Consider the following 15163-nt stretch of genomic DNA (forward strand, 5'->3'; position numbering starts at 1 on the left):
TTGTAGATAGAAAAAAAATGAAATACAAAATTCGTTTTATCGAAATAATGTTTGGCTTATTTCAATGGATTATTACCATATTGAACAATAAATAGCCAACAAAGAGTAAGCAACAAACAACAAGCCATAACTTTTAAAGTATTCAAAATAGATATTTGAAATTCAGTAAAGTTATTCGCAAAAGTAAGAGCTACAAATTTGCTGAAGGCATCATTTCGATATAATAACCTCCAAGAAAATTTGTGAAAATATCTCACTCATAGGGTGATTATCAGCAAAAACATAATACCAAAAGAAAGGGCATATTACCTCCATTAAATTCTCCGAAGATACTATTGAGCTAAAATAAGCCGTTTTGGCGTTAATAATAGATTACATGTTTTTGGTCATATTTCTGGCAATGGGAAATGATAAAAATCTTTCGTCCGCATTTAATTATAAATATCTCTTTTGATAATAGTCCGATTTCAACAATCTATAGCTTGTTTGAAAGGTGTTCGTTAAAGCTATCTAAAAACATATAAATTGTTAATCTATATCGTCAATTTTGGAAGATAATTCAAAAAAACTGCAAAAAAACGCCATTTTTACGCATTCAAACATTCATATCTTGGAAACTAAACATCAGAATCAAAAACAAATTGATAGCGTTCATACTGTTTTTTAGTTCTTTCATTTAAAATTGGTTTGGATAAGATCGGTTCAGCCATTGCTGAGAAACACGAATGAGAATTTGTCCGTTACATACACACACAGACACACACAGACATTGTCCCAAATCGTCGAGCTTAGTCGATTGGTGTATAAGACTCGGCCCTCCGGGCGTCGGAAAAAATCTTGAAAGTTTGAGTGAATTCTATACATTTCTTTTATAAGAAATGTAAAAATGTGTTAAAACCTTTGATTCCACCCTTCGAACGAACAAGAAGGCGTATATTTGAGAAATTTTACTTTGCAATTGACTAATCCATGTGCAGTTGTGTTAGTGTGAGATTGAGGTTAAATCGGGTGGAATTTTTGCCAAATGAGGTTAAATCAGATGGCGAAATAAAAACATTATATGTATGTTATCTCTACACATTGCAGCAGTGTTAGTGTCTTAGACGTCAAATAAATCAATTTGATAATTTTGCTTGAAGGCTACATTTTTACATTTCTTATAAAAGAAATGTATAGAATTCGCTCAAACTTTCAAGATTTTTTCCGAGGCCCGGAGGGCCGAGTCTTATATACCAATCGACTCAGCTCGACGATTTGGGACAATGTCTGTGTGTGTGTATGTAACGGACAAATTCTCATTCGTGTTTCTCAGCAATGGCTGAACCGATCTTATCCAAACCAATTTTAAATGAAAGAACTAAAAAACAGTATGAACGCTATTAATTTGTTTTTGATTCTGATGTTTAGTTTCCAAGATATGAATGTTTGAATGTGTAAAAATGGCGTTTTTTGCAGTTTCTTGGAATTATTTGCCGAAGTTGACAATATAGATTAACAATTTATATGTTTTTAGATAGCTTTAACAAATATCTTTCGAACAAGCTATAGATTGTTGTAATCGGACTATTATCAAAAGAGATATTTAACATTAAATGCGGACGAAAGATTTTTATCATTTCCCATTGCCAGAAATATGACCAAAAACATGTAATCTATTTTTAACGCCAAAACGGCTTATTTTAGGTCAATAGTATCTTCGGAGAATTTAATGGAGGCAATATGCCCTTTCTTTTGGTATTGTGCTTTTGCTGATTAATCCCCCTATGAGTGAGATATTTTCACAAATTTTCTTGGAAGTGATTATATCGAAATGATGCCTTCAGCAAATTTGTAGCTCTTACTTTTGCGAATAACTTTACTGAAGACTTCAAATATCTATTTTGAATACTTTAAAAGTTATGGCTTGTTGTTTGTGGATTACTCTTTGTCGCCTATTTATTGTTCAATATAGTAATAATCCATTGAAATAAGCCAAACATTATTTCGATAAAACGAATTTTGTATTTCATTTTTCTATCTACAACCGCTAGAAATAATCACCGAACACTTCCAAGTTGTCTGGAAGAAACTTGATAACTTATCAGTGCAAAAATGTTCATTTGTGCGAACCTTCTGACTGCAATTTTTCTAACTCATGACCATCGGCTCGATCTGAAACATATCGGAAAATAAAAAGCGAAATAAATAACTCCAAGCAATGGCGTTGCCAAGAGAAGGTTTTGGGGTTTAACACCATACAACGCCCCCCCCCCCCCACCACACCCAAAAAAAAAAATGGATTGAAGTTGAAAATTTATTGATGCAGACTGATTCAATTCAATATTACAATAACAATTATCTGATCCGTACATTGATATCCTGTTGTTGTAAACATCATGAGGACTTTTGATAATTTGTCGGAATGGGGTCCTGATATGTAACTGATCTATTGGTCTTGATTTCACAGTTGTCTAATTGCATCAATATCAAAATCCTGCCTGAAAACATTCCAATAGAAAATTCCAGAGTTCTGTAATCAATCATAATCCTCAGATTTCTTTTCAAATTGAGCTCGTTTTTGTAGAGATGTACTGTAATAAGGATCTTTATTTAAAAGGAAGCGAAGTTAAAATTGATTTAATGTCTATGAAACATAGAACAGCTCACCAAAAAAATGCATAACTTTCAACATTTGCTAAAATGTTTTTGCCTTTCTCATTCACTCTAAAATTCGTCAATCTAATCCCGACCGGGAGGGCCGAGTGACATATGCCAATCGACTCAGTTCGTCGAGATCGGAAAATGTCTGTGTGTGTATGTATGTATGTGTTTGTATGTGTGTATGTGGAAAAAAATGTGACCTCTGTTAAGCAGAGATGGCTGGATCGATTTGCACAAAGTTTGTCTCAAATGAAAGGTACAACCTTCCCATCGGCTGCAATTGATTTTTTTATTGATTGGACTTCCGGTTCCGGAGTTACGAGTTGAAGAGTGCAATCACACAGCAAATTCCCATATAAACTGAAATGAAAAATTTTCAAAATCAAATTGGTATTTTTGATGCCAAATGACTTTATAATGCATGAAACATCGAGATTTGATGTAAACTCGAAAAAAATAATGTTTGACAAAAATTGATTTTTTGGGACATTTTTGCCTTTCTCATATAGAAAGGTTATCCAATCACTCTAAAAATCGTCAATCATACCGGCCCGGAGGGAGTATGCAGTAAGTGGTTGCTACTTTAAAATTAAAACTAGTTTAAAATTTCTTAACAAGTTGAAAATTTTCGGCAGGACCCGAACCTCCCGGATCTTACTATGTGATACTGAAACATCGCTTGAAACCAGCGGCGGTCAGTATCTCAAGATCGTGGCTGTCGATCCATTGTACGTATGTGCAAATCGAACTGAACATGTAATATTTAATTCCACCATTGTGCCATGGAATCGTAATCTGGACAAATGAGAAAAGCACAATTGCACCACTAGGTGCATTAAAACAGGTTTTCATTTTGGGAATGCGTCGAGTTGAGACGAAAACGTAATATGATTAATATCGAGGATAACACTTTCCGAATGTAGAGAGAAATTTATGAAAAATTACGATTTCCATTCGACTCTAGCAGGTTCTGATCGATTTTGATAAGAATTTGATTTTTGTTGTATGACCAATTATATGTATAGGTCAAATGTTCAAAAACAGTAATTTAAGGTCAAGATAGCATCATTTTGAAACCGCCAATTTCGGAGGTTTAGTATCTTCGATGAGTTTTACAAACGTTAAACAGCGCATCATTTGATAAAATAATTTTGACGGTATATCGTCCAAGAAGTATTTATGGTGAATTTTCTCAGGTTAATATTCATGACTACAATAAAGTCTCAACAAATTCGCTAAAAACACGAACTCTGTTACTATTTTTTGAAAAATTAATTCTGCATAATTTTAAAACTTCAAAAATTACGGTTTCGGAATTATGCCGTTTGGACAGTAAGATCAATTTTCACCAAACCCCCACCAATTGTAAAATTGGTATTGTAAACAAAATGTAAGGGTGATACTTCAATGCTGATAGGTGGGTAAACAATCGTCAAAGAGGCGATACTATCATTTTGTCAATTTCAATAGCAAACACAAATTTTAATTTAATAATTTCAAATACTTCATGAAGTTTTGGGTTTCGATCACTGAATCATGCAATCTAGGATGTAAAAAACACAATATTTCTTAAATAGGAAATAAAACCAAGTCTGGAAATATTCACTGTTGATTTTCTTTGAATGGTGTCACTGCTAGTATCGCTTTTTTTCCAGAAAAAGCGTTGATATTTAGGTCTCAGTCGCGTTGAAAATTTGAGTAAAGTATAAACTTCATTCCGATTCAAAAAAAAAAATTCGATTTTTTGGCTCAGTACAATATACATAACCCCTTTAGGAAAATTCAGTTTTCCCACCACAATGCATTGATTGAGGAATTTAGATATTTTATTAACAGAGCATTAGCAATAATTCGTTTGTATGTCTATTTTATGGGCCACTTTTTCGCTTTCCCATTGATTTGGTTTGAGATTTCTAGCACTGATGTTGTCCTATGCTGATTTGAGCGATTCTCTGTGTCCTGCCACAATCCCATGTAGTATGTGTTATCAAAAACATCGCGAAGCATCAAGTTCTAAATGTTCTCAAACGATATAATATCCGAAGAGAGTGATAAGAGTTATAAGAAATGTCTCATCACACTGTTAGGTGGATTAAAAGCGTTTTTTAAATAAAACTTGGTATACTTGACATAAGACAATTCCTCCTAAAACGGTCATAACTGAGCAATTCATATAGCAAGTGTGTTTATCATGGCACTTCTGCATCTATGTTGAGAGAGACAAGTTTTATGCTGAACTAAATCACAGCTTGCTGGTTTCGTAATTTTGACAGTAACTTTATCCAGGATGGTAAATGAAAAGTGAGAGTTTTTACTATGTAAAGGTGCGGTTGTCAAATTTTAGTAGCACATTAGATTAAAATAAAGAAGCTGAATACTCGCCATCTCTATAGTGCGTTCACCATTGACTGTCAGAGTCGTTCCAATCGAGCGCGACATTTGTCAATAGTCCTCGTTCGATAAAGATTCGCAGAGATTTTCTTCAAATTGAGTACCGAAATCTAGGGACAGATCTTTTGTGAAGCATTTTTAAAAATCAACAAAATTAAATATTTACCTTCTTGATGGAAGGAAATTTGAAATTCATTTTGCGTTGCGTGTAAGACGTCAAAGCCCTGCAAAAACTTAACTCTACTTCCAACAAAGTATCGAACGAAGTAAATCAGCACTTGTTGAACAAATGTTTCTGCGAAAGAGTGAAAGTCGATGCAAAAATGGAAATGAAATGCGTTTTTTTCAAATTGTATTAAAATTTGCTATGCATTCTTAGAATGATCTGACCCTAAACCGAAATGTATTTGTATGAGCTTATTGTTTATAATACTAAACGCAGATGGACTTCTCTTTTGTAATATAATGCGAGAGGTGGCTCTTAAAATTGTTGCAACGGCTGTTTTTGTCGGCAAAGTCAATTTTTGTAAACAGTTAAAAAACAAATCATTGCAACCACTCCCCGGTAATTTAGCCACTGTAAGTGATGTATTCTTCGTCAAACATAGAAATAATGAAAGTTCATTAATTACATTGCTGCTTTCAATATTGAAAATTACCATGCCCTCTGAACCATCTACCAGCATTTATTTAATTATCAATAATGAGATAGTATTAACGGATGATCCAATTTTGATATTTACTTATTTTTCAAACGAATGTTATTTTTTTGAATGTGTTTTCTAGCATCAACATAAGCCACCAAATCTCAAAATGTTTTAAGAACGAAACAATTAATGATATTAGCTTCTCGAGCATGACAGCCGCATCAGCATGCATAAAAATCCTCTCACCTTTATTTACTATCTTGATAATCATCCTGGAGAAACGAGCAAAACCTGCAAATACGAAATAATCCTGTCTTGGTTCGTCTTCTGCTTTAGGTCAAAAGAAATTGAGGGAGAATACCATTTCCAAATGGTATTTTCGAAGTAACTTATTTGCACTACAGTTACTACATTACAAGCAAGTAAACAAAGATTCGGGCTTCCGATGACAATTTTTATAACTCTTTAGTATAGCTCATGCCTTTCATAAGATTAATTATTTTAAAGAAGTTTTAATATAGACATTCTAAAACCTGAATACGTGCAATAATCTACGATAAAACTGTCTTATAACTTAATTTCTTGTTGTATGTTAGTTTTATTCCAGTTTTAACAAAGTATATAGAACCACACGTAAACTTGTAACCTAAAGCTTTCTCGTGGAAGTCATAACATAGTTTAATAGTGAAACTTAGGAACAAATGAGATGGCAGCTGCATTAAACCATAACAAAATCACCGGTTTTAAGGATTTCTTCATAAAACCGGGATAAATCCCTGTGGCATTTTAATTGTTACTTGGGTTATTTTTCTCCCCAGTTCTAAGGAATTTGCACAACCCCACGACGACGTTCGTCCTTGCGCTCTCATGCCTGTTTAGTGCTCATATGTATTCGGCTTTATATCTTTGAAAATACTTTGAATTGGATTATGATGACGCCAGTGCAGTGGTTTAGTGGCATGCGTGGCACTGCTTCTCGCTCCAGTGGATCTGGGTTCAATTTCAGCCATGGTATTTGGGATTTTCTGAGGCGAAAAATCGTCCTGGTCACGTAGGTAAGGAAATAAAGGCATTGGTCCCAGTGTTTATGTATTGATGGGTCACTATCTAGGGTCCGAAAGGTGAAGTCGTTTCACTGGCGGCATTCAAAGCGAACTATAACTTAGTACGGATAGAGGCCGATGGATAATATGTAAATATAAAAAATTCGATTAAGAAATTGTTGTAGTATATTCTAAGATAGGATGTAATTATAAAAATAACCATGCGGTTTTTTTCGATCTTGCAATGCAGGTCACTTTTTTAAGCTATTCGTCCGACATTCGGGCCGTGCCAAGGAAGGAAAAAAATCTTAAAATTACTAAGATAGTTCCAGCAGCACTACCATCCAAAGCAACAAATCTAATGCTTTTCGGTTTTAACTAAATTTATACACACACCAAAAAAATCTGAATTTTATCGTTGACGTAATTGCAAACATGACACAATTCAACAAACCGTAATTTACGAAATGACGGAACATTACCGTATTCCGTTTAATTTTACATGAAACATATACTTTACATGCGCAATGACATAAAATTACACTTCCTACCATTCAGAACAAACGCTGTATGACGAATAAAATTACATGATTTACGAAATTAAACGTCATGTAAAATTAAAATCAAACGTAAAACTAAGTCATTTTTGATGCTCGTATATGTCAGGGTCAGGAGACGTAAATTTACACTATATTTTCTAGGTGTGCAGGTTTTATTACAGTCACCACTATTTCTATCGGTTTTATAAAAGTTATGAGCATTGCCAGATAATTCAGGTCTTATTAATATCTTAAAGCTATCCTCAAACCTCCAATAAATTGTGTAATTGAGTACGATAAAAAAATCTTTTTGGCCTTGTTATTTCGAGAATATGTATGCTGCTTCAAAAGAGTTTTATAACAGGGGTGGGAGTAGCGTAGTTGGTAAATCGATTGCCTTGTACGCTGCGCACCTGGGTTCGAGTCCCAACCCCGCACAATAGGGTTGGAAATTTTTCATAAGAGATTTCTCTAACCCGAAGAGGTGAATGACCTTAAGGTTAAAACTTCTATAATCTAAATAAAACAAAGTTTTATAACAGGTTTTTGTGCATTCTCAAATAAGTTTTAAAAACCTAATATAGATTGGGCCAACTAGCTGGAATGTAATCTTAACCGTTTTGTGTCCGACGCGGTACCCGGGTACCTTTTTAGGTTTCAATTAATGAAATTCCTATGTTTTATCCATAGCTGGAAATTGAAATTTTGTGACATCTTAGAACTTCACTAAGTCAAGCTTTTGGGTTAATAATATTGTTGATATAGAAAGGGTGGGAGTGAGGAGGGGCTCCTGAATTTTTTTAATACGTCACAGGCCGACGTGGGTACCCGGGTACCCACAAAACTAAAATGCCCATAACTAAGGTAATATCCAACCGATTTCGATACTTTTGGCCGTTTTGGATTCAGGAACTCATCCACTTTTGGACTTGGTAAAAATAAATCGGATTACTTCATTCGGTTCCCGGGAATCCGGGTTTCCGGAAGAAGGTTCCAGTGCTGGGGTACTATTTGCGAACTTCAATGGAATACTAGCAATATGGGTATCAAAATTCTTGGAATTGCATCAGTAGGCTGTATCTCGTGGTTTTGGAACCATTTGGTGATTTGATCCCGGAACGGACATTCCGGAGTAGGTTCCCGTGGGGCCGTGAGTGGCCATTCCATTCCAATTCCATTTTTCAAATTGCCATAGGGTCCCGTAACAATAAAAAACAGACTTCCGAGACAATTTGAAGAGTTTCAATACTCATATTGCTAGCACATTATTAAAATTTACAAATCATATCCTAGTACTGGAACATTACTCCGAAAAATCCGGATTACCAAAAACCAGATCCATTATTCCGTTTCTATTGTACAGAATCAAAAAGTATACGAGTTCCTGAATCCAAAACATCTAAAAGTTTCCAAATCGGTTAAAGGAAGCCATAGCTATGAGCATTTCAATTTGTGGGTACCCGGGTACCCTCGTTGGCCTGTTAAAGGTGTTTTTTTGTTGGACACATAACTGTTAAAGCGGTAATTAGGTTTTCAGGGAGTTGAAAGTTTTAATGCTAGTTTTACAAAATAATCTCAAAAACCGCTAAAAGATTTTAATAAAACTAAAATTGTTACTTGGTATTGTCCTGTATTCGGTCTAAATTAGCGATAAAGTTTAGCACGGAATTTGGAATGTATTACTTGGTTTGTTGGAACGTGTCCAATGGAAAACAGACAGAGAGCGAATTACCGAAACAGTGATAATTCACCTTTCTATTGGACAATCTGAGAAAAGATATTACCTCAAGCAGGAATCGAACCTGCTATGCTGCCCAGTCTCTAGTTGGGTGCGGTAAACACCAGCCCGGGGACAACTTGACAGCTCCCATATATTGAGCTCCTAAGCGAATTTTGTGGTGATTTGTTGATGTCATGGCGGCTCGAATGGAACAAAATTTAAAAAAGGCGCATCCCATCTATTATTTTCTATATCTGTAAAAAATGAACAATTTAAGCATTTCTATCACCAAATTTATTTCGCTCTTCAAATTAGAAACTGTCCATACCTTAACAGAAACATAGATTCCATTTTGGATCTACAAAATCCAAGAAAAATAAATCGATTTTCAGGAATACAAGAAAATGGCTTTCAAAATCGAGCCACTTCCACTTATATTGAAATTTCCGAAAATCTTCGGGATCGAACCAACATGAAATCCTCCGGTTGACGCCGTTCAATTAGTTTTCTGTCGGGCTGGAACTGAGTAATATGCGAAATGAATTCTGAAGGGATCAGTACCAAAACCATCGCAAAATCTTTTGGAAAGAATTATTACAAAAGTCGAACAAAACTCTGGCAAGAGTCGAACATAATTGTATATTCCTGGCAGTATTCTTGCTAAAACCGGGCACTACCGGTTTGCTGCCAGAATTCTGGTAAAAGCACACAAATTCTATCCACAACCAATTTTGCTAACTGTGTAGAAAATCCTACATATTTCGTTTATATTCCCAAACGAAATTCTAGAATTCTTGACGTTCTTAATTAATTTGAAATAAGATGTCATATGTTCACGAATTGTTAAGCTTGGTGATTTACTTTCATTGGCCAAAATTATTTTCATTCATATTTCTTGGGCAAAAAGCACAAATGATTTACCGATTACACACATCACACAACAATAAAACAAAAAAATAACGACTTCCAGTTAAATTTATAATAAGATTTATGTACCTTGCTGACAGTTTCCAGTATAGACACTTTATATAACAGACTAGCGGAGAGAAAACCAGAAAAACTAGCAACCATGGATGTAAACTGGCATCACGGAAGCTCCCATAAGCTTTGCATGGGCTTCCTCTTGCACTCCCCCTACAAAAACCCTCATGCTCGTTTGGCTGCACTTTTTGACAGTCCGTTTGGCTGCAATTTTTGACACTTCGCTAGTCTGTGTATAAAGTGTCTGTAGTTTCCAGTTAGGGATAAATTTATTCTCAAATAATTGTTTTCTTTATCCACATTTTGGAATACGTTTTTTCTAAATGTTGTTCTTGCTGCATTGACGGCGTTCATAACACACGTAACGAAACACGCTTTTCTCTTGAAAGAATTTCGTTTCGTTGTTCGTGGTACTCGTACGGAGAAGGCATACTAGCGCCACCATCAAATTAGTGGTACATATATGAAACAAGCACTATCTGTCAAGTTGTCCCCGGGCTGGTAAACACTCCGCCATCGAGGAACTGTGATGATGTCATCACAGATTCCCAACAGAGACGCAACGCACCCAACTAGAGACTGAGAGATCGCAGGTTCGATTCCTGCTTGAGGGCATATCTTTTCTCAGTTTGTCAAATAAAAAGGTGAATTGTCACCATTTCGGTAATTCGTTCTCTGTATGTTTTCCCTTGGACACGTTCCTAAAAACATTGAAAAAATGAAGAAAAAAAACATGACTCACGTCAAAAAGCTAGAATTATATGCATTAATTGGTATTTTAGCTAAAATGAAGCATTAGATGTTTGTCAACTTTAAAATAAACTCTACACACTTGAAATATTTTCAGAAATTCAGCATATTATCTCCAGAGCATCGATGGTGCTAGATAATAACACCTCTCTAGTAAAACAAATTCCATTTACATAAATGGCGGCACGTGTCCTTCCCTGAAGCCACAAATGTTGAAAGGTTATATGTACCTTTCATCAAAAGACGTTCCTATTGTTCACAAAAGAAACGATTTTGGAAAACATGAGACGATTTTCCGGGAAGCGTGTCTCCCCTCCCCCACAGTTTGAAACCCAATGTTGCTTAATTTTCTAGAAGAAAACGACAAACAAAAACGAAAACAAAAATATGTGTCATCATGTCGTGACGACAGGTATTTTGTCCTCCTCGCACCGCTCTTCACCCCTCGCTGACTAGTTCGCTTCCGGCACTTTCACTGGACAGGCTTGTCCTTAACGTAACACGTGACACGCTCGGCGCGCGGCATTCCGTTTTCTATTGCTCGCTTCCGCAGCCTTTCAGAAGGGCATTTCTAGAGTGCAGTTTAGCTCAGGATCTTTATCACGGAAACTAGATTTCGGTAACGTTTTAAAACTATGTTTGTCTTCTCTTCACTCGCTTTTGTTTTTCAGGTGTTGGCGTGTACATATCGCGGATAGAGGAAGGTTCGCTAGCGGAACGGGCCGGTTTGAGGCCCGGCGACACGATACTGGAAGTGAACGGGACACCGTTCACGTCCATCAACCACGAGGAAGCGCTCAAGGTAAGATGTGGCAATTTTTTCGATTTTATTTATTTTTGTCTTATTCAAATTTCATAACCCTTCTACACAATATGATTTTTTGACACTGAACACATACCCGTTTGATTTGAGTGTTAAACTTGGTTTCGATCGGAGCACTTTTTTCATATTTTTTTTGAAACTGAAGAATGATCATATTTGTTCAAAAAATTAAAAGTTCTCACATTCGATTCGAAATTGCATGCAAATAAATTTCAATTGCCAAGATTTTACTAAAAATAATTTTTGGATGTTATGGCTTCGTTCAAGTTGCCCAGAAATGTTTTACTATTCGAATAATCATAACACATAATACTTACCGAATTTTTGAAACAAATGATAATTGATTTTATTGCAACACGGGTAACTAGAACTGCTAGCGATCTCATCCTTCATCGAATACTATTTAGAAACATCTCAAATTTCATTCGGTTCCTTTTGAATTATTATATCTTAACACAACTACAACCACATAACCATACATGAAAAAGATAACATCTAACACTGACAATAAACATGTTCGGAGATAAGAAAAGAAAAAGGAAAAAGATTGGCAATAGAAAGAACCTATAACTTTGGTATGCTTTCTTTGCTTCAGTATATCTATTTCACTAGTTTTTCTTTTGTTCTAATGCACTCTACCTTTCAACCGCCCGAGTAGTTTTGAGTTTCATTCTATTCCATCCAGTTGCATCCAATTTCTGCTTCCGTCAGTTGATATTTCCCCGCTACCAGAAAAGTTGCATTTCGTAGAACTAACTTTAACCATTATTATTCGACGCAGTAGAGCATGATGTATGGGACTGAAAATGTAGAGAGAGAAAGAGCTACTCACTTCACTTGGCACGTTGCGGTGCAAACGATTGCAATGAATAATGCAACTTTTCGCTGCAATTATGTGGCATTTTCCTTCCTTCTTCGCGAAAAAGCCCATCCTTAACTCACAAGTATCATTATCGTTGTGCAGGAGCTTATCTTCTGCTCTCAGCACTGAGCAAAGGAGTGTCCGTCGGTTAGAATAGTAGCAGAAAATAGGGAAAATGTGCGGCAACAGATTCAATGTTGGGAGACATTGTTGCGTGGGGGTCGCTCGAAATCGTGGGACTGAATTTTTTGTTTCTACTTCCAGTTATTTGAGCCGAACTTAGTTCTGGTTAGTGAATGAGTAATCATTAACGAAATGACAGCTCACTTTGAAATCTAATTGGCGTTTTGAAATGTGTTTTAGGTCTAGGACAGGATCCGCCAGCACTGTTCCCACTTTCAACCAATCTCGAACCAGCTCGTGATTGGATGAAAATGACATCAACAGGCGCTCGGTTTGGAAATTAAAGGTGATAAAGGGCTGTGGTAAGAATTGTTAGATATCGTGATTTAGTTTGAAACAACGATTGTAGGTACTATTTAACGAGATATAAACCTTGTGAATATTTTTCCAAAGTCTATTCCCGGAATTGTGGAAGGTTGCCGCCTGAAAGAGGCCGCGACACCGAACCGGCTGGAGGCTGGAGCGCATATAATTTGGGGCAGCTCAGATATCAATTTGAGAGGCACCGAATTGATGAAATTTTTAAGCAGTGCAAATCTGCCCATACTTAATGTAGGAAATCGCCCAACATTTGCACGAGCTGGCAGAGAAGAGGTGTTAGATGTAACTCTCTGCTCCGACAGTATTGTGCACGATTTGGTAAACTGGCTCGTACCAAACGAGCTCGAACTGTCGTCGTCTGTACATCGTCTCTCATAATTTAAACGTCTCGCTAGATATCGTCTCATATCATTATCCGAAATCTACGAACTGGGACCTCTATGAAGAGAGCTTGGCGACTAGGTTTCATGAGTAACTTCCGACGATTGAATCTCCAAGTGACTTGGCTGAGGTCGTGGATAAAACAAACTCACACATGGTAGCAACATACCAAGAGGCTTGTCCGCTTCGAGTTATACGCTTCTTTGTGGAATACCGAACTCGTTCGACTCAAAAGGTAATGTAGAAGAGCGTGGAATCGTAGACACAGGGACAGATCGGAGGCCTTTAAGTTGGCTCGCAAAGCATACAGAAATGCCGTTCGATCCTCTGATCGAAGTGCTTGGAAAAGCCTCTGCACAATTATCTCAAGTCTCAATGAGACTAGCAGATTGAATAAGTTACTTTCGAAATCGAAAGACTTTCATGTCGATTCGATTGGAACTGCTAATGGTGAATACTCGTCTGATGAAGATATAGTAATCAACTGTCTTTTTGAAACACACTTTCCAGACTGTAAGGAGCCATCACCGATGACTGCTCCTAAGCTCTTTTCAGGTAGTTCTGATTCTTGGGTATTTATTTCGTAGACTTGTGACAACCGAATCGATCACATGGGCCATTGAAAGTTTTGCTCCTTATAAGTCTCCGGGAAAAGATGGAATCATTCCAGTTCTACTACAAAGAATATATGAACACTTCAGCATATTTTGAAAAATGTTCTTACTTGTTGTCTTGCAACAGAGTACATTCCATTAGCGTGGCGGGAAATAAGTGCAAAATTCATTCTCAAAGGTGGCCGTGTCACTAACGAGGAGGCAAAGGGCTTTAGACCGATCAGTCGGACCTCCTCGCTTCTCAAATCAGCCGAAGCCGTCATAGTTGTATCTCCATAGGATTTTATTTTATAGCTATTTTGATTGAGTAACTTAGAGTGTTGCTAACAAAAATAGTTTTATTTCTTTATTTTTTATTTCTCATAAATTGTGTCTTTAGATATTTTTTAAAGCCCGAGATATTTTTTTCATAATAAAAGAACTTTAGAACCAAAGTTATGAGCAATATTGAATAAAAAATAGGTCCTTTTAAAACATTTATATCTAAAGTTGGGGCAAACGAAAATAATTTCTTCGTCTTGCATTCCAAAAAAAATATACTTTCAGGCATGTTAAGAAAAAAAATAAGGTGATATTCCTGAAAAAAATTAAATCGAGTTTGAAAATTGTGATTGACAATCGATTTACCCTTCCTCACATATAATTTAGAATAATGTAGTTACAAATAGCGCACCATATTTTTTTTCTCTACGGCATGTTGTTAGGTACTAAAAGTAGTATACATATGTGGTTTTTTTTAACGAAAAAGATTTATTTCATTTTTTTATAAACAATTGCTTAAAAATATACAAAATAGATTTTTTTCGGATCGGAAAACATCACGGACAATCTGTGACAATTTTATTGCTGATTAGTTTGTTAAAATCGGTCAATGCGTTGTAACATTTTAAAAATAAGCGGGCTAAAAACTTTAAATGTTAGTATTATCACAGACTAACAGACATAACACTCGAAAATAATTCTTCGCCCGATTTAACGGTCATTTTAAATATATTTTTAGTTGTGACTAGGGGTGGGCCTAGTGTAAGCTGACCAACTCTGTCGAAAAAATCCGTACACCATACCGCAATGAAGCGAAATCGTTCACCACGCTCAGGCAAACAGTTCGCACAGTGTACGGATTTTTTCGTCAGAGTTGGTCAGCTTAGCCTAGCGTAGTTGGTAAAGCGATTGCCTTGTACGCAGCTTACCTGGGTTCGATTCCCAACCCCGCACATAGCGTTAGAGATTTTTCCAAAAGAGATTTCTCTAACCCGAAAAGCGGTGAA

At 36.1% G+C, this 15163-nt stretch overlaps 1 protein-coding gene across 7 annotated transcripts in view; it reads left to right on the forward strand.

Annotated features, from left to right (window-relative positions):
• The window catches only part of LOC131696167 (whirlin-like), a 48925-nt gene extending 37336 nt beyond the window's left edge, over positions 1-11589 (forward strand). For 5 of the 7 annotated variants that reach the window (XM_058984707.1, XM_058984708.1, XM_058984710.1 and 2 more), the window contains exon 4: positions 11383-11585. In XM_058984707.1, coding sequence (XP_058840690.1) covers positions 11383-11570 — 188 coding nt within the window. In that variant the 3' untranslated portion in view covers positions 11571-11585. Of the gene's footprint in view, positions 1-11382 lie in introns of all 7 variants that reach the window. The other 2 variants (XM_058984712.1, XM_058984709.1) reach the window with 2 other exon arrangements.
• The last annotated feature ends 3574 nt before the right edge of the window (positions 11590-15163 follow it).

The sequence above is a fragment of the Topomyia yanbarensis genome, unplaced genomic scaffold (assembly GCF_030247195.1).
Source record: "Topomyia yanbarensis strain Yona2022 unplaced genomic scaffold, ASM3024719v1 HiC_scaffold_82, whole genome shotgun sequence".
NCBI lineage: Eukaryota > Metazoa > Arthropoda > Insecta > Diptera > Culicidae > Topomyia > Topomyia yanbarensis.